Source organism: Telopea speciosissima, chromosome 11, assembly GCF_018873765.1.
Source record: "Telopea speciosissima isolate NSW1024214 ecotype Mountain lineage chromosome 11, Tspe_v1, whole genome shotgun sequence".
NCBI classification, from domain to species: domain Eukaryota; kingdom Viridiplantae; phylum Streptophyta; class Magnoliopsida; order Proteales; family Proteaceae; genus Telopea; species Telopea speciosissima.
In genome coordinates, this window is record NC_057926.1 from 41,617,298 (window position 1) to 41,640,799 (window position 23,502).

Below are 23,502 nucleotides of genomic sequence, written 5' to 3' on the forward strand. Positions count from 1 at the left end.
AGATTAGTTCTGCCAAGCATCAAATGTGGCAGCTTAGTCTTTCAGTATGTATATATATATATATATATAAACACAGCACGCACAGAGAGAGAGAGAAGAGAGAATACTGCATTGGAATTTTCTTTATTTATTTAATTTCCATGCAGCCATTTTATTGTGATGATTTCAATTTTCAAAGCCTCTGGGGTAAAGTTCTTCAAGTTACATGCCAGGTTGTTTCTGACCCAATGAATATAGATTATTGAATAGCTTTCTTCTGCATTGTGATCCTTTTGTGATTTCAGTAGTTCCAAACTGAAAAACTCCATACATTAGGTAGGCTACAACATAAGTTGTTCCACTCAGATACATGAATCCTACTTATAAGAAGAAACTACTCTATTTAAAACTCAAAACGAAGTATCGAATGTCCAACTAAAGAATTAAAGCTAAAATTCCCACATTGTGCTATTTCAGATAAAAATAGTACATATTATATAACCAACTTTTTCTGTGATTTGTGCATGCTCATGGTGTAATTTCCTAATTTGCAGAAAATAATTTCTATATTTGACACTATATTTGTAAATAAGAATTTCTAATGTTATGCTACAGTATTCAGGTCATAAACTCCTACTGTTCTTCAATTTGACACCAGATTCTCCTCTCAACATATACAACAACAACAACAACAATAACTCAGCATTATCCCAACAGAATGGGGTCGGCCACATGGATCCTTGCCTTCCAATTAGCTCTATTCGAGGTCATACTCATAGCTCAAGAACTCGTGAGATCTCGGCGAGTTTCTCGGTTTTTTGAGAAACCGAGACGAGTTGGCATACGAGTTGCAAAAGTGCAACAACTCGACTGAGATCTCGAGAATCTCGACCCAAACTCCTTTATATGAGTGTCAAATCTCGAGATCTTGGTGGAAAATCTTGGTATACAGACACCTATCTATGCAAACCTTGGTATACAGACACTTATTTAGGCCAAGAACCAAGACAGACACTTATTTATGCCTAATATCATTTAAGTAAATGTTTTTCATTTACTTAAGATATTATTCATAAATAAGCAAATACCCCCCTATTTGAATCCAATAAAAATGGTTAAAAAATCAAATTCCAAAAAGACAAAAAAGTCAACCCCCTAGTTCAAGAACAAAAACTGGATTTTCGGCGGTAGGTGCAATTTTCAACTTTCTAATGCTAGGTTTTTTCTCAAATCTAAAAATTCCATAAATCTTAATTTGGTAAAACATTGCTAAAAACCAAAAGTATGGTAAAATATTCTCATTCAGAGCGATTTTGACAGCATCCGTGCACACCAAATTAAGTTTGACCGGTACATAACTCCTATTTGGACTTTGTTTTTGCAAAATCTGATAGTGCCATTGTGTTTAAATGGCCTAAAATAGGCTGAATACCAAGTTTCAGACCCAAACTAGGTCTAAAACCCACCAAGTTGAGGCTTCGAGTCGGAAAAAAAAAATGCACCAACTCAGTGAGATCTCGACTCAACTCGGTTTTTCAAGGGACTGAGTTGGTATCAAGTTCCGAGTTTTAGTACCTTGGTCATACTTGATACAAGGCCTAAGCTATGCATGTCTTTTCTCACCACTTCTCTTTGGGTCATTTTAGGTCAGCCCTGGCTCTTTTAGTTCCTTCAATCTGAATCAAATCACTCATTTGCACTTGAGCATCCAAAGGCCTCTGTTGGACATGGCCATGCAACCTCAAATGATTTTCTTATAGCTTATCATACATCGGAGCTACTCCCAAATCAGCTCTAATATGATCATTCCTTGCTTTATCCTTCCTAGTTTTGCCACACATCCATCTCAACATTTTCATCTCCATTACACTGAGTTTATCGACATGATGCTTCTTAACTGCCCAAAATTCTGCACCATACATCATAGTCAGTCATATGATTGCGCTATAAAATTTTCTTTTAAGTTTTAAAAGAGTATGTCAATCACACGACACTCTGGATGCACCTCTCCACTTCATCCATCATATTTTAATTCTCTGTGAAACAAAATCCTCTATATCACCTTCTTTATTTATAATTGAGCCTCGATACCTAAAATAATCACTTTCCGGAATCTCCCTCTCATCAATTTTTACCACCTCATTATCTGTCCTAGTGTAACTAATACACACCATATACTCCGTCTTCGTTCTACTTATTTTAAACCTTTTGATTCCAAGGTTGATATCAATAACTCCAACTTGGCGCTAATCCCTGTTTTTATCTCATCCACCAAAACAATATCATCAGCAAAAATCTTACACCAAGGAACCTCATCTTGAATGTCTCTAGTTAAATCATCCATGATAAGCCCAAATAAATAAGGGCTTAAAGCTAATCCTTGATGTAACCCAATTCTAATTGGGAATTCAATACCTTGACTCCCCACAGTTCCTACACTAATCACCACATATTCATACATATCTTTAATTATGTCCACATATTTACTTGAAACACTTCTCATCTCTAGTACTTGACAGATTAATTCCCTACGGACTGTGCCATAAGCTTTTTCTAGGTTACTAAAGACCATACAAAGATCCTTCTTGCAATCTCTAAATCTTTCCACAAGTCTCCTAAGCTTGTCTTGGGACTTCATTCGTTGTGTTTTACACAGGATGTCTTTTTCCCCAATCTTCATCAATTGGGTTTACCATTGCATTTGCACTCCCTGCTTCTCAGTCCTCGTTAACGGTAGCCCTATAGGCTTCTCTCTCTCTCTCTCTCGCCTTTGAAGTTCTCTCCAGATCCATCCAATCCTCCATGGATTGAAGTTCATTTCGCCAATGTCCAAATGCAAGGTCCTCAACCTTTCCCACCTTACCTTTGCCGACAACTTAATGGTCTTCACTAAAGTTGACTCCCTTTCTGTGGAGACCACCATGTCCTGTTTTTCTCTCTTTGAGAAGTTGTCCGGCATTCGCATTAATCACTCAAAATCTCCCTCTTCCTTGTTGGGGTGTCTGATGATGTCAAGTTCTCTTTGCTACAGATTTCAGGGTTTTCCTTAGGTCAGCTTCCAGTCAAATATCTGGGCTTACCTCTTATCCCCTCTAGATTGACCGCTCACCATTGTTCCTCCATCTTGGATTTCCTTCGCAAGAAACAACAACTCTGGAAGGCCAAGCTTCTTTCTTATGCAGGCCTCCTAGAGCTTATTCGATCAGTGCTTCATTCATCCTACATCTACTGGTCCGGAATCTTTGGTCTCCCTAAATCTATTACCAGAAAGTCAGAGTCTCTCATGACTGGCTTCCTTTGGAAGGGCGGTGATGCTCCGAGATTTCTCCACCCAATAAGTTGGTCTTCTGTTTGCCTCCCTAAAGACGAAGGAGGCCTTGGTTTTCGAAGAATTCAAGAAGTCAATAAAGCTAAAATTTTCAAGTTGGTTTGGAATTTGGCTGCCAAGAGGAAAAGTGTTTGGGTTGACTGACTGGTTTACTCGTGCCTCCTTCGCAAGGACACCTTCTGGACCAATACCTCCCCCTCAGATGCCTCCTGGGTCTAGAGGAAGATATTACAATTCTGATATCTGGCCTTGGGGGTTATCAAATCCCAAACTGATGACAGAGCTTCCACAAGATTTTGGCTCGATGACTGGCACCCCCAGGGAATCCTTATCAATCTTGTTGAAGATAGGACTATCTACAGTGCTGGTAACAGCAGGTTAGAAAGGATCTCTGACATTATCAGTGAGCATGGTTGGCCCCACTCCCCCTCTTTGACGGCCATTTGGAATGTTATCCCTTCCATCAACTGCAAACCCCCCCCCCCCGGTTCTGGAGACTTTGTTACTTGGACTACTTCCTCCTCCGGGCTTTTTATTTTCAAGTCTGCTTGGGATCTTGTTAGAAGTCAAAGATCGACCAAAATCTGGAGCAAGTTGATTTGGTTTAGTAAACACATCCCTTTTCACAGCTTCACATGGAGAGTGTTTAACCGATGTCTTCCTACCCATGCTTTTCTTCATCAGCGTCCAACCCCTGTTTCTCCCACTTGTTGCCTCTGTTGGAATGCTCTAGAGGACGTAGATCATCTCTTCTTCGATTTCCCATTCTCCTCTATTTGGTATGGCCTGCTGTCCAAATGCTGGCCCCAAAGGAGGCAGATTCTTCCTTCGGACAGAGAATTGGTTTGGGTGGACATTACTTTCCCCGGGAAGAATAGTTGTGACATTGTGGGAAAGCTTGCATTTGGCGCTGCTATCTACCACATTTGGCTGGAATGCAACCTCAGAAGATGGACTTCAAAGTCAAGAATCTTCCAGCAGATTTGCGACACCATCATTTTTTACGTCAGATCCAAGATTTCAGCTTCCCCCTCCCGCTGTACCAACTCTCCCAGAAATAGATTGAGTGTTGATGCTTGGGGGCTTTCCTCCTCTATTGTTTTGGCCCCTTGACTCCCCTTTTTTGTAAAGGCAGGGCCTTGTAAGTTTTTTTTTTCTCTCTTCTTGGTAATGAATTTCTTATTCATCCAAAAAAAAAAAGTAAATAGCTTCTGTCATGGATCTTCTTGGCATAAAACCAAATTGGTTCTCTGCAACAGTGTTTTTTTTTTTTGTCTTAGGTGGATTTCAATAACTCTCTCCCATAATTTCATAGTATGACTCAATAGTTTTATGCCTTTTATTTTATTTGATATTTTTTTAACCCGAATATTACCTGGGACCCGGGCTAGCCCCTGAGCTTTTATTAAATTTCAAAAAATGAATAAAGAATACACGGGGGGCACGTACGACCTTACCCCGACCCAACAGAGCAAACTCTCAACTCAAAACTGGACCCAACCCCAGACAATCATAAAGGAAAACCTACACACTACTTTCTTAAGACTGGCAAGCCAGCTCTGTCTTCCCGAAGAATACGCTGCAGCTCATCTGGAAGATGGCTTCCAAGCTGGTACACAATAGAAGAACCTGAGTCACACGCTAGATTTGCCATCCAGTCAGCCGCCTTGTTACCTTCCATATGCAAAGGAAACCAGAGGCCGAGTGGATCCAATTAGTGCCATGATTTCATGGAACCAGTACCAACATCTCCAAAGGTTACATTTTTTAAAATTAACCATTCTAACCGTGGAAGTTGAATCCGAATTAACCACAAACTCCTTAAAGCCCAACTCTTGGCACATTTTCAAACCAACTCTCAAGGCTCTTAGCTCAGCAATCGAATTTGTGCAAATACCATAGAAATTCGAGAAGGCTGCTAAGACAACACCCTCCTTATCCCTGATTACCCCTCCACCCCCGCCAACCATAGTTCAAAATCTCGCGAAATCTCGATCGAGATTTCGGAAATTTCGGATATTTCGACCTCCTCGAAACGAAATGCCACCTCGAATCAAAAAAATACAAAAATTCGATCGAAATTCTTGAAATTTCGAGATATCTCGAGATATTTTCAAAATATCGCGAGATTTTGAATTTCTCGAGAAATTGCTTTATATAAATGAACATGTTTCGTCAGTCTCGGTCGAAATTTCGACGGAGACTAAGAAACAGCTCTGGTTTCGCACTTTTGCTTGGTTCTTTAAGGTTTTTGCTCATTTCTTCTCCATTCTTCCACTTCCCACTTGAATCCTTACCGCATCTACGCCGGAATCACTTGAAGAACAAACTTCTTAGCACATCTGTGAAGCCTTTCCACTATTCCAGGTAAAACCATATTCTCAAAATTGGTTTTTTTTAGGGAAATGCATGATCAACATGTTTGTTTGTGATGAAATAAATATATGTTAGACACCGGAAACCGATCTACGCCTTCACGGTGTCGAAATTTTTTTTTGGTATATAAATTATTTATTTATTTTTCTACTTCAAAAATTGGATTTATTTACAACAAAAATCAAAAAATAATAGGGGCAATGTATATTGTATGGTGATGAATTAAATATATGTTAGACACCATTGGCCGATCTACGGCCCCATGGTGTCAAAAATAATTTTTTGCAAATAATTAATTATTTTAATTTTCAAAAATTTATAAAAAATATTTAAAAAATTCAAAAAAATAGCAAAAAATAAGAAAAAATATGAGGCTTTTGTTTTAAAATTACTGAAAAATATCAAAGTAAATTGTACATACTTCTTATTTGCTGCCCATTTACATATCTTTTCGATTTTGTTGTGCTAGGCCAATAATTATTTGAAAAATATTTTAAAAAATCATTTTTAAATATGAGATAAATATGAGGGTTAGGGGAAAAATACAAAATAGCTATAAGTAAATTCTACATGTTGTTTTATTGCTGCCCATTTGCATAAAATTTCGGTTTTGTTGTGCTAGGCCAATATTTATGTGAAAAATATTTTTAAAAATTGTTTTCAAATATGGGAAAAATATGAGGGTTAGGGGAAAAATACTAAATAGTTATATACTTATATACTTGTGTTAGTGCTCTTAAATCTTAATTCTTAAACATTTAAACTAAAAGAATTGATGTACTTCAGTGATTAATGAATTGTCTTTTATTCATGCAACAGTAAACTAGTCTGATTATGGCGGACCGTGGTAAACGACAGAGCCAGAGGCAAGAGGGGCAGAGGCAGCCGGCCCAGACCCAGGGGGAGGGAAGCATACCCAGGCGCACTAGGGGTGACATTGCATGGTTGCATGACACTCCAATTGATGGGGATAAAAGAAAATCCCAATGCAACTATTGTCACATGCAGTTTTTGGGAGGTGGTGCCACTAGACTCAAACAACATCTAGCTGGGAATTCTCCTGAAGTGGTCGCATGTCATATGGTCCCTGTGGAGGTATCTAGGGCTGTCATTGATTACATGAAGGGAGGGAGTAAGAGGAAGGCTCAGAGGGAAAAGGCAAGAGTAGATCTTGAGGAAGCAGTGAGGTGTACAACGGGAGGCCAATCAGGCCATCGTGATGATGATGATGATGACAGTGATGATGTCTATGTTCCTGATGATATAGAGACTGAGCAAAAGGCTAGGGATTGGAGACGAGCACAGATGATGAGCAGAGCCAGTTATCATGAGGATCAGGAGAGACAGAGAGTTGGTGGTAGTAGAGGAGCTGGTGCTAGTGGTAGTGGAGGAGGTGGGTTGCCTAATCCCTTTAGGAGATCACAGAGTACGAGGGCAGCTCCCCCTCCGCCTCCACCACCACGAGATGACCCAGCACTTCACCAAGCACCTGGTGTTTATAGAAAGAAAGGCAACAAAACACCAAAAATCAAGGGAGCATGGAAAAATCTGAAGGAGATGGTAAAGGAATCTATAGCTAAGTGGATGTTATACCATACCATCCCAGCAAACACAGCACAAGGCCCCTTTTATCAGACTATGATAGATTCCATTACTGAGGCTGGCCCAGGGTATAAGGGGCCCACCCCATATGAGATTATGAATGTGTATTTACCCCAGCAGAAGAGAGAGCTTGAAGACTACATCAATGAAATGAGGGGGCTGTGGGAGAACTATGGGGTGACCATAATGTGTGATGGTTGGACTGGTCCTACAAGAAACTCCATCATCAACTTTGTGGTGTATTGTGATGGGAGGACGGTCTTTCTGAAATCTGTTGATGCATCCAAGGAGAAAAATGATGCAAAGTATATCTACAAATTGCTTAAGGAAGTGGTAGAAGATGTAGGAGTGGGGAATGTTGTCCAAATTGTAACGGACAACGGAAGCAACTACAAGAGTGCCGGTGAGAAGTTGATGCAAAACAGTAAGCACCGGTTGTTTTGGACTCCATGTGGTGCCCATTGTATAGACCTCATGTTGAAGGACATGGGAAAAATCAAATTGGTACAACATGTTGCGAAAAAGGTAAGGCAAATGACCAACTTTGTCTACAACCATGGGTTTGCACTAAACCTCTTGAGGGAGAAGTGTGGGGGTAACTTAGTGAGGCCAGGCATAACTAGATTCGCCACCAACTACATTGCACTCAAGAGTATAGAGACCAAGAAATCTGGACTGAGATCAATGTTTGCTTCTGAAGACTGGTTCAACTGGAATGGGTCCAATACCCATGGTGGTAGGGAAGCACAAGCTACCATTTCATCAGATGACTTTTGGTCTAAGTTGCATAAAGTGGTACAACTTCTGGACCCAGTGGTCAAGGTTTTGCATATAGTTGATTCTGCTCTCAAGGGACCAACCATGCCACATCTATATGCTGCCATAGACTTGATGAATGAAGGTGTTTACAATGCAAATCCACGAGGTAGCAAACACTTTCTCAAAATTATCAAGGAGCGCTGGGAAAATCAACTTATGCATCCACTGCATAAGGCTGATGAGTGTACACTCTTTGTTGTTTATGCAATTACATCTTTTAAAGTTAATTTGAAGGATATATTACTAACTAGTCAATATGTAATGTCAATTTCAGCATATTATTTGAACCCCAAGTACCAATACAGTCATAGGCTTAGGTTGAATAATAGTCTTATTGTCGCAGTCAAAGAAGTAGTTGCCAAGTTGGAGCCGAATAGTAAATTACAGGTGATATGCAACAATGAGGTAAGTCTTATAAGTTATAATTCATTTGGAATTACTCAATTCAATACTAAATAATAATGAGTCATTACTAATTTTAAATATTTTCCAAATGATTATAGTTGAAGACTTTTAGGGATGCATTGGGAAGTTTTGGAACTGATGCTGCAGAGCAAGGCTGGACACGCGGTGATGCCGGTACTCATTAGTCATTACTCAATTCAATATCTTATTCTTTTGAAATGAAGGTGGCATGTCTCTTTTGTTGTAATGCAGCTGAATGGTGGGTGTTGTATGGGGGTTCGGCAGACAATTTAAGAAAAATAGCAATCAAGGTTCTCTCCCAGACATGTTCAGCATCTGGCTGTGAACGGAATTGGAGTACATTTTCTCTCATCCACTCCAAGAGGAGAAATAGATTGGGTTCTGAACGTCTCTCTGACTTAGTGTATGTGCATTATAATTTGAGGTTGAAGATGCAACACATACGCATAGGACAAGAGGGTATCAGGGAAAATATCGATCTCGCCGACATTTTCCAGGTGGAGTCAGATGATGAAGATCCTATTGTTGATTGGGTGAGGGATAGAGGTGAGCCAGTGTTAGATCAACCTGGAGGTAGACCTGACCCCATGATAGCTGAACACATAGAAGCTAATGTGGATGACTTCATGGCTGCAGAGGGTGAGGTACACGCACGGGACGCGTCACCCATACCGTTCCAGCCTACTGGTGGTGTTGATGAGGAGGAAGAGACTGGTCTATGTCATCTGGTGGAGATGGTGGTGGTGGTCCTGGTGGAGATGGTGATAATGGAGGTGATGATGAAGGTAATGATGGACGTGATGATGATGGTGATGGTGGTCAAGCATATGAGGGAACTCGAGTCCCGTTTGTGGTACAAGAGTAGCAAGAGGCAATCCGTGCCCCCACACTAGCTACACGGCCCACATCGTCCACCTCGACCTACTCGAGAAAGCAGCGTGGCCAGTCCCGTCTTAGTGGTCATGGTAGTGGTACTAGTAGGCAGGCTGAGCTTATGGACATTGATGCCCTATCTCGCTCTGTTGGTGGACTGAGTATTGGCGATAGAGACAGTAGATCGAGTGGGCATTTCCGTGCCCCATCTTTTCATGTAGACAGCAGTCCATCTCCAGCACAATCAGAGCATGGTTCATCTCATTCACATCCATATGGCGAAGGGCATTCTGGGCAGTACCCTTGGGGGTAGCAGCCTATATCTTCTCCATCCATTCCCAATTTTGAGTATGACTTTCACTCACAGGGATATAGTAGATCGTCTTTTGTGGATGACTTCTTTTCCTACCCTGGCTACCCAACCCACCAGCCGCAGCCGAACAACTCGTACATGCTCCCAGAGCCGTCATATGACTCATATTATAGTGGATCAGTGGGTAGTACTTCTTCACAGTTTGGCGACCTATATCCTAGGATAGGTTACCTTCAGCATGTCGATGATGCAGCTTACATGGCCACTGTGGATGACTACACTCGCTTCTTCTCCCAGACTATGACGTGGCATGCATTTGTCCTACAGTCGGAGAGCAATACACGTCGGCTCCAGCGGACCATGAGTGGGGTTGATCCTGGACGGCGGAGTAGTTATTATTAGCAAATTTGTAAACATTTGAGATGAATGATGACTAGTCGACTACTTGACTTGTAGCCTTGTAGGGGACAATTGGGGATATTGTGATTTGGAATGTTTGATATCATCTTCTTAAATCTTAACTCTTAAGTTGTTATTTGTTAACTTGTTATTGACTTGATGTTTTATGTACTTAATATTATGATTTATGACTTAACTTATGAGTCATTATGTTTCCAACTTAGTTCCAAGTCAATTTACTTGTTTAATGTACAATGTGTATGTGTAAATGTGTAATTAACTAAGTTATACATTAAGGTTCAACCGTACGTTGCCAATCAATGGTGCACATCCAAAACACCATTTTGGGTGACTACTTTTGCAATTTGAACATTTAAATGTGTTTATATAGCCTAAAATAGGGTTTCCATGAAGTTTCAGGCCTTAACTTGGCCTAAAACCCACCGAAATGACCTATCGAAACATACCAGAAAAAATACAACATTTCAACCGAAATATTCAAAATTTCGAATATTTCGGATATTTCGGTCAGCCCGAAATACTGAAACGAAACGAGTTCTCGAACTATGCCACCAACACCAGGATTACCTCTACAAGCTCCATCAATATTAAGCTTAATTGTGGCGAAAGGTGGACACCAATAAACTGGGATAGGACGATTCAGCCAAAGGGGAGGAGCTGATAAACCAAAACACTGCAAAATCAGACCATCTCAGGCGGAAGCCAAGCACCTAATCTTGGGCAGGTACAGAAGGACTTTCACCCAGATTTTAATGCAATCAATAATAGAACCAGCAGAGCACCTTCGTTCCCCATGGCTCCTGTTATTCCTTTCCTTCCAAAGCTCCCAAACAACCAGAGAAGGTAAAAGCTCTGCAACATAGTCACTTAGGCTCCTACAACTCGCCAAATCATGCCAAAGAAGGATACTGCTTCTAGCATACTGAGAAGGCAGCATCTCAATATAAAAAACACGTGAAAAAAACCCCCAAACCTTTGCCGCAATGCCTCGCATAGGTTACTTCTGCCGACCTGCGCCGCACCTCATTCCAGGCCGATTTGGCTATGAAACGACTGTCACTGGAGATCGACCACACCAAAGAATCTTCCTATCAGAAAAAGCAACATTACCATTTAAAATGCTTTGCCTTACACCTGCAGAGTCAATCTGGTTCAACAAGTCCTGCTTCCAAGTCCCCTCTTCATCTATCGCATCCTTGATAAGCAAACCTGTATCAACTAGAAGAGTGTTATCCACAAAATCAATCAAAGGGCCGTCCCCCACCCAGTTATCCAACCAGAAAAAAATATTGCCTGAGCCAATTAACCATTTTGACTTTGCCATCAAGAGTTCCTTATGCACCAGAGCATTTCTTCAAGACTTTGAGCCTAAACCACACGACCCTACCAATGCAACGTGACTATTTTTAAACTTAGCCCTGAAGAACGAACTCCACAGAGACAGGTCAGACAAGATTCTCCAAAGCCCTTTTTTTTTTTTTTTTTTAACCCCAAACTTAACTGGGACCCGAGACAACCCCTAGAATTTTATTAATAATCAATAAAGAATAAGAGCAAACACGGGGGGGACATTCCACCTTACCCCTCACCCACAGAGATGCCCTCACAGGGCTTCTCCACAAAATGACCAACAAGGAAAGAAGGCCTACCCTACTTTTTGAGAACCGGAAGACCCTCCTTGTCCTCATGGAGGATAACCTGAAACACACCTGTAGGCAAACCATCTTGCTGAAAGGTTACCGAAGATCCAGTATCGCAGGCCAAGTTGGCTAACCAATCCGCGGCTCTATTACTTTCCCGATAGGCAAACGAGACACAGGCTAGGGTTGATGAAATGAGAGACAAGATCTCCTGGAACCAGTACCAGCCTTTCCATAGGTTGCAGCACCCCTGACACACCATCCTGGCCGTGGAGGTAGAGTCCACGTTAACTGTTACATCCATGAACCTCAGATCGCGACATAGCCCTAGACCATCTCTCAATGCACGTAGCTCGGCAATCGAGTTTGTACAGGCCCCATAGTGATTTGAGAAAGCAGTAAGGGCCATCCCATTCGGGTCCCTTATGACCCCCCCACCTCCTCCTACGCCCGGGTTGCCCCTACAAGCCCCATCTACATTGAGTTTCACCGAAGCAAAAGGTGGGCACCAATAAACTGCCATCGGGCAATTCACTTTGGGGACCGCAGGCGCCAGCCCAAAGCACTGCAGAATTAGATCCTCTCTCCAAGACCTTGACCGCCCAACCTTGGGGGGGATGTGTATGTCTTTCACCCAGGTTTTAATGGTTGCTACGATGGAGCTCGCAGCGTAGCTGCCTTCCCCATGCCTTCTGTTATTCCTCTCCTTCCAAAGCTCCCAAACCACCAAAGACGGTAGAACACCTATGATATAAGTGCTAAGGGAGCTGCACCCTGCTAGGCCCTACCACTGCCCTATGCACCCTTTGACATTCTGAGTGGGAGCAGAATGGATGTCGAAAACCCGCTCAAAGTAGTCCCACACCTTGGCCGCTGTACTTCCATAAAGCAAACAGTGATCCGTCGTTTCGCAACGAGGATTACCACAACAATTACATTTTGAGGCTAAAGGTATTCCCACAGACATAAGCGTCTCGTCCGTAGGGATCCTGCCGTTCAGAAGCTGCCAAGAGAAGAATGCAATTTTTACCGGTACAGAAGCGTTCCATATCCATTTCGCATAAGGCACCATCGGTGAGGCCGTCCGAATCTCATTCCACACAGACTTGGTGGTAAATCTCCCATCACTCGAGGGGGACCAAACCAGGACATCCTCCCTATCAGTTAGAGCAAACCTCCCCCCCAAAATACTTTCCTTGACGGCCGATGAATCAATGAGGTTTAATATTTCCTGATTCCAGCTGCCATCCTCTTCCAGTGCCTCTCTCACCATCAGACCCGTGTCCACCAGCAGGCCATTATCCACATAATCTATTAGAGCCCCAGCTCCCATCCAGTTATCAAGCCAAAATGGCACCCTGCCAATACCAATCAACCACCGTGCTTTTTCCAACAGAAGATCCTTGTAGGCCAACGTGCAACGCCAAGACTTTGAGCCTGTCCCACATGGTCCTGCCAGAGCAACATGGATGTTCTTGAAGAACTTTGCCCTAAAAAACTCACTCCACAGGGAATGGTCCATAAGCACCCTCCAAAGGCCCTTAAGCTTGAGCGAGACACCAACATCCTCCAACAGTCTGATCCCAAGCCCCCCTTCCTCAAGCGGCCTATAGACCTTCCTCCCACCAACCCAGTGCTTGCGCCTTCCCCACTCCGAGCTGCCCCACAAAAAATCTGCAAAAATACTATACAACCTCCGCAGCACTGCCTTGGGTGGGTCCAGAGTAGTGAGAACATGGATGGGGATAGAAGCTAGGACATGCTTGAGGAGCGTAACCCGACCCCCAGAAGACAGGAGCTTGCCCATCCAGCCTGCCACCCTATTCCTTATCTTCTCCACCAAGCTGTCAAAGAAGCAAATTTTGAGCCTTCCAGAGTGGAGAGGGGCCCCCAAGTAGGTGATTGGCAGAGACCTCCTTGGGAAACCGATCACCACCCCAACCATTTGTGCCCTCGCCAACAAGACCTTGTCCCCCAAGATGAAGCAGCTCTTCTGCTTATTTACAAGCTGCCCCGAAAAGCCTTCGTATCTGTTAATAAACCCCATGACCTGTTTTAGAGATCTTTTCAAGCCCCTGGTGAAGATCATGGTGTCATCAGCAAACAGATAGTGCGAAATACCCGGGCACCCTCTCAGCAGCCTAAGAGCGAGGCCAAAATCCTCCAACAGCCTGATCCCCAACCCTCCTTCTAGAGGCCTGCAAACCTTCTATCAACTCACCCAATGCTGGCGTTTTCCCCACTCAGAACTCCCCCAGAGGAAGTCCGCAAAAATGCCATAAATCCTCCTTAGGACAGCCTTAGGTGGCTCCAAGATGGCCTGCACATGAATGGGGATAGAGGTAAGAACGTGCTTCAACAGCGTCATACGCCCCCCAGCAGATAAAAGCTTTCCTTTCCAACCCGCTACCTTGTTCCTTATTTTTCCAACAAAATCATTAAAGAAACATATTTTAAGCCTTCCAGCATGGAGCGGGGCCCCCAAAATAAGTAATCGGCAACGCCAAACCCCATAAATGCCCCCACCATTCGAGCCCTTGCCGCCGAAACCTTGTTGCTGAACACAAAACAACTTTTTGTTTATTCACCAACTGCCCCAAAAAGCCTTCATACCTGCTAATAAAGCCTAAAACTTGCTTCAAGGAGCTCTTCAAACCCCTAGTAAAGATGATAGTATCATCCGTAAACAAGCAATGTGATATTCCGGGACACCCTCTGGGAAGCAGGAAATACAAGGCATGCCCCTCTGAGAACAGATTTTTTAGCCCCCTGCTAAGAACTTCCTCCGCCAAAATAAACAGCGCAGGCAATAGTTTTATGCCTCAATAGTTATTGTAACTATGAAAATCGCCTTTATTTTTGTAAATCATAACCACAAGGTCTTTCCTCCATTCCTGTGGCATTTTCCTTGTGCTCATAATCTTATTAAACAGCTTGGTAGCCAAGATAAACCACACATTCCTAAGCTCTTCCACACTTCTATTGGGACCTCATCTGGGCCTGGTGCCTTGCCTACTTTCATCCTCCTTAAAGTTTCTTTTATTTCAGACACCATAATTTTTCTTACATATTTACAACATGTGGTGTCTTGATGGGTATTGCAGTATTCCAAGACACTATTACTCGAAATGTATTCATTTAGTAGACTATAGAAATAATCTCTCCTTAATGTCTCATCCCTTATTTGTACTTTACCATCTTCACTTTTAATACATCTAACAAGTCAAGATCTCTACTCTTCTTTTCCCTCATTTTAGCTATCTTATAAATAGTCTTTTCCCCATCCTTTGTGCTTAGATTGTTGTAATGATCTTCATCTTGCTTTTCCCACAATATTCTTAGCTTCATTTATGGCAAATTTATACCTTCTCAGATCCTCTACATCCTTAGTCCTTTGCCATGCATTAAAACTAACTTTCTTAGTCTTAATGGCTACTTGAACGGTTGAACCTCAACATCCCACCACCAAGTCTCCTAGAGGAATGACGTTTTCCTTTTGATTTGCCTAGGACATCTTGAACAACCTTCTTAATACAAGTAGTCATCCCGTTCCACATTGTATTAGTGTCTCCCTCAAAGTCCCACTTTTCTTATTTGACCACTTTATCAGTAAATGATTTTAAGGTATCCCCTTTAAACTCCACCACCTTATCGGCTTATCCTAGGGCAAATAAGTTCGCCTTTCTTACGATCTGCATAATAAGGCACATATCCATGACCACTAATCTATGTTGTGTGGTTAGGCTCTCCCCTAGTATAACCTTACAATCCTTACATAACAACATATCGAATCTTTTAGTTAGAAAGAAATCTGTTTGGCTACTATGATGCACACTTCTAAAGGTAACTAAATGCTTCTCTCTTTTCAAAGTAAGTGTTTACGACGGATAAATCATAAGCCACAGCAAAATCTAAAACGTAGATTCCCTCCTCATTCCTCTCTCCAAAATCATATCATCCATGTACCTCTTCATAGCCTATACTATCTCTCCAAACATGTCCATTCAGATCACCCCCTATAATAATATTTTCTCCTTGGCTAAAACCTTACACTAATCCATCCATGTGTTTCCAAAATTGTAACTTACTACTTTCATTCAATCCTACTTGGGGTGCATAAGCGTAATTATATTGACAACCTCTTTCTCCAACACAAGCTTGATGGATATAATCCTTTCTCCAAAACTTTTAACATCCACCACATCATTCTTTAAATCTTTATCCACTAATATATCCACTCCACTTCTATTACTTTTATCTCCAATATACCAAAGTTTAAAATCGTTCAACTCCTGGGCTTTGTTACCCTTCCATCTATTCTCTTGAATACAGACTATGTTAATCCTTCTTCTCCTCATAACATCTATCAATTCTAGACTCTTGCCCATTAAAGATTCAATGTTCCAAGATGTTAACCTAATCCTACGATTTTGGACTAGCTTGTTTACTCGCACTCGTCCACGGTGTGAGAACCCTTGCCTACTTGTCACCGCATCCAGGCGCCGACGCGGCACGACGCTTACAGGGGATGCCCTAGCTAACTGTTGCTTAGTTTTCACTACACCCGGGTCACAGTGTAGCGTGTCGCTTATTCTAGCGTAAAACGCCAGAATAAATAATAACCCTCGCTCAATTTTCCTCTCAACGCATGAAATTATGAAATCCTGTTTTTTTTGTTTCATGGATAACAGGTGCTCCATTGAGGCTGTGTTTGTTTACTTTTTGCATGATTGAAAAGAAATAATTTCCTTTACTAGTTGTTTGGGGGAAAAAATCAGAGAAAACAAACGCAAACTTTTTTTAATGTTGCTTGGTTGTCCAAGACTTATTCCCCATCTTGTGAGGAAAAGGGGAAGCCAGGTATGACCAGCTTTCCCTCAATTTTCTTTTTCCTGTAGTTTCCCACTTAACGGGGTGGGACAAAAACTAGATATAATCATTTCTTCTATGTTTTCTCCCACTTATGCAATCAAACAATCATATTTCTCGGTTGTCACTCAATTTTCCTTTCCCAGATTGTGAGGGAAAGCAACCAAATGCAGCCTAAAAGACAAAGGAATAGAAAAGAGGACAAAAGACCCAACAAGGCTTAAGAAGGTATGAACAAACAGACTAGCAAAGCACAGTACAGGCACACGGTCACAAATGCAAGCATGCCAACTGGCAAGGATTACAGCCAAAAGCCACCATGCCCCACACACACGCACAAAAAAGTCAAGCACCAACAAAGAGCAAACCCCACCTCCCAGCCAGACAAAAGAGCTTGAAAATACAACCTGTTAACAAGCTGACAAGCAGGAAAAAACAGTATGGAAATTCACAGTAGGGGGTTTTTGCCCCTTCAATCTCTCCTGGCTCAATCCCTACAAGCCTTCCCTATTTTGCTTCTCCCATTTTAGATTAGGGCACCACAATCTGGGAACTCCAGCACCCAACTGCCTTTTAGCTGAAGAAATGGACTCATTGCAACAGACCACCTCTTCTCCTCTATGATCCCTTTCTCCAGGAATGCAAAAAATGCCTCAAGGATGAATGACCATTGCCATTGGGTATCAAACCATGGTTCGAGAACTCGCGAGATCTCGGCGAGATCTGAGTTGCTCGGTTTTGTGAGATCCCGAGACGAGATGCCATACGCATTCTAAAATTACACTTTCTCGATGAGATCTCAGCGAGATCTCGGTATTGTCTCGGTACACATTTTTTCCAGTTTTTTTTTAGTTTTAAAAGTTCAATATCTCGCAGAGATCTCGGTATCGGGTTAGAACATGATTTTTTACCCATTTTAATTGCCCATTTGACCCCTGTGCCCATTTTATTAAAAGAGGGCAATGGACAGAACTCGGAAATCTCAATAGTTCTGTCCATAGCTCTCTAAACAAAGGGGAAAACACTCAAAACAGCTCTCTCCCTCAAATTTCTTCCTCTTTCTTTCAAATCTTGGGTGGATTGCATTGTTTGAAGTGAGATTCAAGTGCTAAAGTGAAGATTCAACTCCAACAGTCCAAGAATCATCACCTATTTGTAAAATTCCAAAGTAAAACTTATATTTGGACTTGTTTTTTGGAAAATCTGGGCATGCCATTGTGTTTAAATGGCCTGAAATAGGCTGGATACCAAGTTTCAGACCCAAAATATGTGTAAAACCCGCCGAGTTGGGGGTCCGAGTCAAAAAAAAAAAAAATGCAGCAACTCGCCGAGATCTCAGCGAGATTGCTGAGATCTCGGCTCGACTCGGTTTCTGGCTTGGCCAAGATGCCACCGTGACCCGAGTCTTAGAACCTTGTATCAAACAGGCAAGCCACTTTCCCAAGGTAAAATCCTTGTTATGAAACAACAAATTGTTAAGGTGTTACTACTCCCTGTGCATGTTATAAAAACTTGTTAGGTTTCAGAAACTTTGATTCTGCAAAAGCGATGGTCGAGAGATTGAGGAAGTTTACAATATGTTCTCTGTATTATACCATGCTGCATAGTTGGCAAGGCGTCCAGGCGCCTTGGTCACCTTGCATCCAGAACCCTTCCAACGTCTTGGGACGCCTAGACCCCGTGACAACTATGCATGCTGAGATTAATGTTGGGAAGAGGATCCAAGGGTCTGGTTTAATTATCCAAGAGATTGCTTCTCCAATGCCACATATTATAATTTTTTAGCTAAAGAGCCTGATGGGGATTAGGAAAGAAGATTGCCAGAGTTGAACAAGATAAGGAAAATAGAAGCTCCTCCAAAGGTGGCCACTCTAGCCATGGTGGTAGCACTCAATCACGCACCAACCTTAGATACATGCACAAAGAATGGCAGACTTGGATTGACAGTTGGCAAAAAGATGCTACTTCCATTTGTGTCTGCACATCATCTATTGCAGTATTTCTCTTAAGGTATGGGCATATTCCTCAATCTCTTTGGATTACATTCAACTGGGTCTGGTTCTGCGGGAGAAGCTGTTTATTAGATGGCCTGTTTGTCTTCGAGAAAGAGGAATAGTTTTGAAGGACTAGCTTCCTTATGCTACTGTTTTGGGTTGTACAAGAAGTAGAAGAATTTTTTAAGACTACCCCACAGTTTTTCCAGGATATGTGTCGATATTGCCAGTTAGGCAGGTACATTTTGGATTAGGGTACGACTTCCAAAGAATTTATTGGGGTAATATAGCATGTATTTCTTTTCTAAGTGGAAATTCACGCCTTTTGACTGATATATTCAGTTTTTTTTTTATATACATAGAATTTTTATTCTTTGTTTACATCATGGGGAATATTTAGATCTACAGTTGCACACACACATATTTTACTTAAAGAAATTACAATATGCTGTTAATGATTTACAAAAACAAAGAAAAGCTACGATCAAAAGAACTTGATAATCTGCAGCCTAAAATACATGAGCCGATTGATATGAGCCATTATTGATGGACTGATCATCAACTCGCAAAGAATACAGAGACAACTCTAGAGTCTAGAGTGTGTTCTAGAGGTCAGTGGATATCCAGTGTGTACTGTGTAGGACGATATGCAGACATGCCCCAGGCCCCCAACCCCCAAAAATCCGGTTTCTTTTTCTTCCTATATATTTTGAGTAATAAAATTCATTTTAGAACTGATTCAAAAAAAAAAAAAAAACCCTGCTTTCAACTTTATACATACAAGACTAAAAAGCATGATTAGAGACAAAAATAGGAATTATATAAACCTGTCAGAAAAAAGAAACAGAAGAAGAAAAGAAAAGGAATTACCTTCACACCATGCAGATCAACAGACATAAACTGCGACAAACGATCGTTTAACATATGTTCTACCTGCAATATTAACAGAGGCCTCTCACACCTATGGCAGAACTCTCACAATGAAGCACACATATAGATAAGACAAAAACTGAGTAACACCTTGACCATGAACAACATCAGAATTCGTGCCATTGATTGGGTGTCTTTGTTTAAGAAACCTGTTGACTCTTCAAACGTTTCATAGTAGAGGATTTAGTCTGGTCAGAAGGCATTATTTTTATACAGCGCTTAAGAGACAACCTCCCATTGCTTAGTTGTCACGGGGATGCCATGCCTTCCAGGCGCCTTCTTGGGTCCAAGGCGACAAAATGCCTTTTTGAGGCAAGGCAACCGCCTTGGAAGCCTTGGTGTCGCCTTGTGACAATTACAAGTCTTGTATCAGTTTTTTAATACTTCACGACTCTATGTTGATTTATGTTTGCTTTTTTTTTTATGAATATGCGTATATTATATCCTATGCTTTATTTACTATATGCAGATTTTCTTATATTAGGTAATTACTAGCATAATTATATCAATGATATGGCTTCATTGTTGCATATAAGCATAATTATATATAATTTATCTTTGCTATATTACATATACAGCATGCCTAGGTGGGCGCCTTGTTGCGTAGACGGCCCAGCCCTCCAATGCCTTGGGTCACCTAGGAGCCTTGACAACTATGTCATTGTTTCTGACTCGGATTTTACTCATTTACTGCAGCTTTATGGATGTAATTTGGGGCCTCTATGGTTTTGGTTCAAGTCCTCCCTGTTCAGGTATAATATTAATATTACACTAGTGGATATTCCATTAGGCCCCATTTATTTAGAGCAGAAGGTGGGGTGGGATTGTTGGGAAGATGGGACCCACATGTTGGTGGGGTTTTGTGGGGGTGGAAATGTTGAGGTAAAGTTACTTTTCTCATGAACAGTAACCAAAGTCCCACCAATTAAAATTGGTGGGACTTTGGATAGCAAAGGGGTGGGATTTTGAAGTGCCACATCAGCAGACAAAGCAATTAATGATGTCCCCTAAGCTTTTGTAAGTTCACCACCCCAAATTAACCAAACAAGGTTGGGGCGGGATTTTGAAGCGCCACATCAGCATTTTCCCACCCCAATTCTCCCACCCACCCAAGTCCCCTCTAAACAAACAGGGCCTTACAAGTAATTCTGAATTCTTTCACCTTGGCTCATAATTTTAGGAGCAGTTTATCCAGTAGCACCAATTATATACTCCACTCCATCTAACTTCCCAAAACATTGTTTCTAGCCACAGTAAAATTCATGCCCACAAATCCAAAAAATATTAGAGGCCCTTTCCCTAATCAAGTTTTACAAAAAAACTCAAGCTCCTTTGAAGTGCGAAATATTCCTACCACAGACTCCCCCCGCCCAAGCATGCAGCTCAGTCCAAGAAGTAGAAAGCAGGCCAAAACCAGGCTTAACTTCTCCCACGGTCGAAATCTGGTTTAGACCACGTGTGGGCAAGGATTTAAGTCTAGGCCCGTATCGTATCGTCTCGGCCGATACGTCTTGGTATCGATCGTGGTCGATACGATACAGGCCGAGACGTATCTTCTTTTTTTTTAAATGCAAATGTCTCGACTGTATCGAGACGTATCGACCGATACATACCGATACGATACATATCGATACAGCCGAGAGTTTTTTTAAATATTATTTTATTATATTTAAAAAACGATATGTATCGAGACGTATCGAGTCGTCTCGATATGTATCGACCGATACATATCGAGACGACTCGATACGTCTCGATACGTATCGTTAACTTAAAAGACACATGGCCATTTCATTCTTGTCACCTGAAACTCGATTTCTAGCAGTCCTGGTGGAAAAAAGTTCTTCCCAGCTTTGAGAAACCCTTCCAAAAACACATTTAAACTTGCTTTTTGGGTAAGATTTCTTGAGGGCTTTCAATTCTTTGCCAAAAACGAACTTAGAGGAGCTGAAATCACATCATTTGGTGGATCTAACAGCCCACATTCGAATTCAAAAGCTGTTCTTGAAGGGTTAGGTAAGTTTTTTGAAAAAAACTGGAATCTTTTGCTTTAATCTTTGATTATTGGTATGTTTTTTGGTATGAATCAAAGAGAATATGTTAAACAAACATAGAAATTGCATTCTTTGTATGCATTTACAAAGATTTGGTTTCAAATCCATGTTTCTTTGACCATTTTTACCCAACACCGAAAATTCCTTCTTTAAAATGATTTTTTTTTTTTTCTTCTTAACTTTAAAACAAATGGTAATGTTTATAATATATGGAGTACATTATGTATAGATGTATGACATCCCAAGAAGATTATACATTTACCCTAAAATCTGTATTTTTTTTTTATTTTTTGGGTATTTTCTGAATTTATAAAATACTTTAAAAAATGTAAAAAATCTGATTTTTCCATCTATACTCTTTCATTATAGTTTGATAAAATGTATAATTGGCTGAAATAGAATCAAAGACTTAGATTCATATATGTAGTAAATTACGTCATTTTTTTTCATTATTTAAAAAATTAAATAATATGTAACTAGTTGTAGAAAATATAAAAATGTTTAAATATTGTTTAGGGCAACTTTGCTAGATAGTAAATACATGAAAATGATGCAATGCATGACATGCATCATAATGTCTGTCTATACTTGTATAAATAATTAATTATTGATGTGTGGATTTGAATAATGTTTAATATATATCTTATATAGTTATCTACTTTTGTTTGGTATTTAGGACGATGCCGCGGCAACAAAACATTGGGTGGTCTTATTGTACCAAAATAAACAATAATAGATTGCATACACAGTACAACTTCTGTGACACCCAACATCTTGGAGGTGGGGTAACTCGGCAAAAAGAGCACATGGCAGGAGGATATAGAAATGTTTCCAAGTGTACAAAGTGCCCTATAGAGTTAAGCAGGGCCATGCAAAAACACTTTAGAGATTCCAAAAAAAAATCCAAGCAAGCACATGATGATGTTGATGCATTGGTGGAAAATTTGATGGAAGATTTTGAAGATTATGAAGGATCGGATATGGAAGCAGAGGAGGACCCAGAGTTGGTATTGACGATGAAACAATCAAGACATGAAGCAAAAGAGCAACAATGGAGAGCTGAGCAATTGATTAGAAGTCAATCAGCTCGACCCAGCCAGGGCCCTGTAGATATTGGTGTTGGCTCCTCTTGTCGTCCATCTCTAAGTAAGGGTAAGCAGCCTGTTGGCCTTAGTAGAGCAACCAGTGTGAAGGGGATGTTTGACCGGTTTACAAAGAGTGGTAAGGGTAAGAGAAAGAAGAGCCCAAATATCAGAGACATGGATCCTAATGTCTATAGACCAAGGGATGTTGGCCAACAGAGGATTGAAGAAAGCTTTCAACCCAAAACACTTAGTAAAAGGATACGCAGAGCAATCTCCAGATGGTTCCACAGTTCTATGATTCCACCACATAAGGCCAAAGATCCCCACTTCAAGGCCATGGTAAAGGAGATTCAGCAGTGTGGGAAAAATGTTAAGCCACCCACACCTCATGAGATTGTTGGGCCTTACTTGGATGATATTGTCCAAGAGGTGCATGAGTATGTGGAGAGGTTCAAGGAGAAGTGGCCACTATATGGAGTGACCATCATGTGTGATGGATGGAGTGGACCAACAAAATTATCCATCATCAATTTTCTTATCTACTGTGATGGAAGGACGATCTTTCACAAGTCGGTCAATGCATCTAGTGAAATCAAAGATGCCAATTACTTGTACAAGTTAATGGATGAAGTTGTGGAGGACATAGGAGAAGAAAATGTTGTCCAAGTAGTAACTGACAATGCAGCAAATTTCAAGAATGCTGGTCAGTTGCTTATGTTAAAGAGGCAACATCTATTTTGGACACCATGTGCAGCTCATTGCATAGATTTGATGTTCAAGGACATAGGAGAACTGTC

At 41.2% G+C, this 23,502-nt stretch overlaps 1 protein-coding gene across 5 annotated transcripts in view; it reads right to left on the minus strand.

The window, feature by feature from the left end:
- Window positions 1–23,502, minus strand: part of LOC122645974 (ADP-ribosylation factor GTPase-activating protein AGD2-like) — a 128,664-nt gene that overhangs the window by 79,163 nt on the left and 25,999 nt on the right. For all 5 annotated transcript variants that reach the window (XM_043839409.1, XM_043839408.1, XM_043839410.1 and 2 more), the window contains exon 5: window positions 19,510–19,572. In XM_043839409.1, the coding sequence (XP_043695344.1) occupies window positions 19,510–19,572 (63 nt within the window). The remainder of the gene's footprint in view (window positions 1–19,509; window positions 19,573–23,502) is intronic.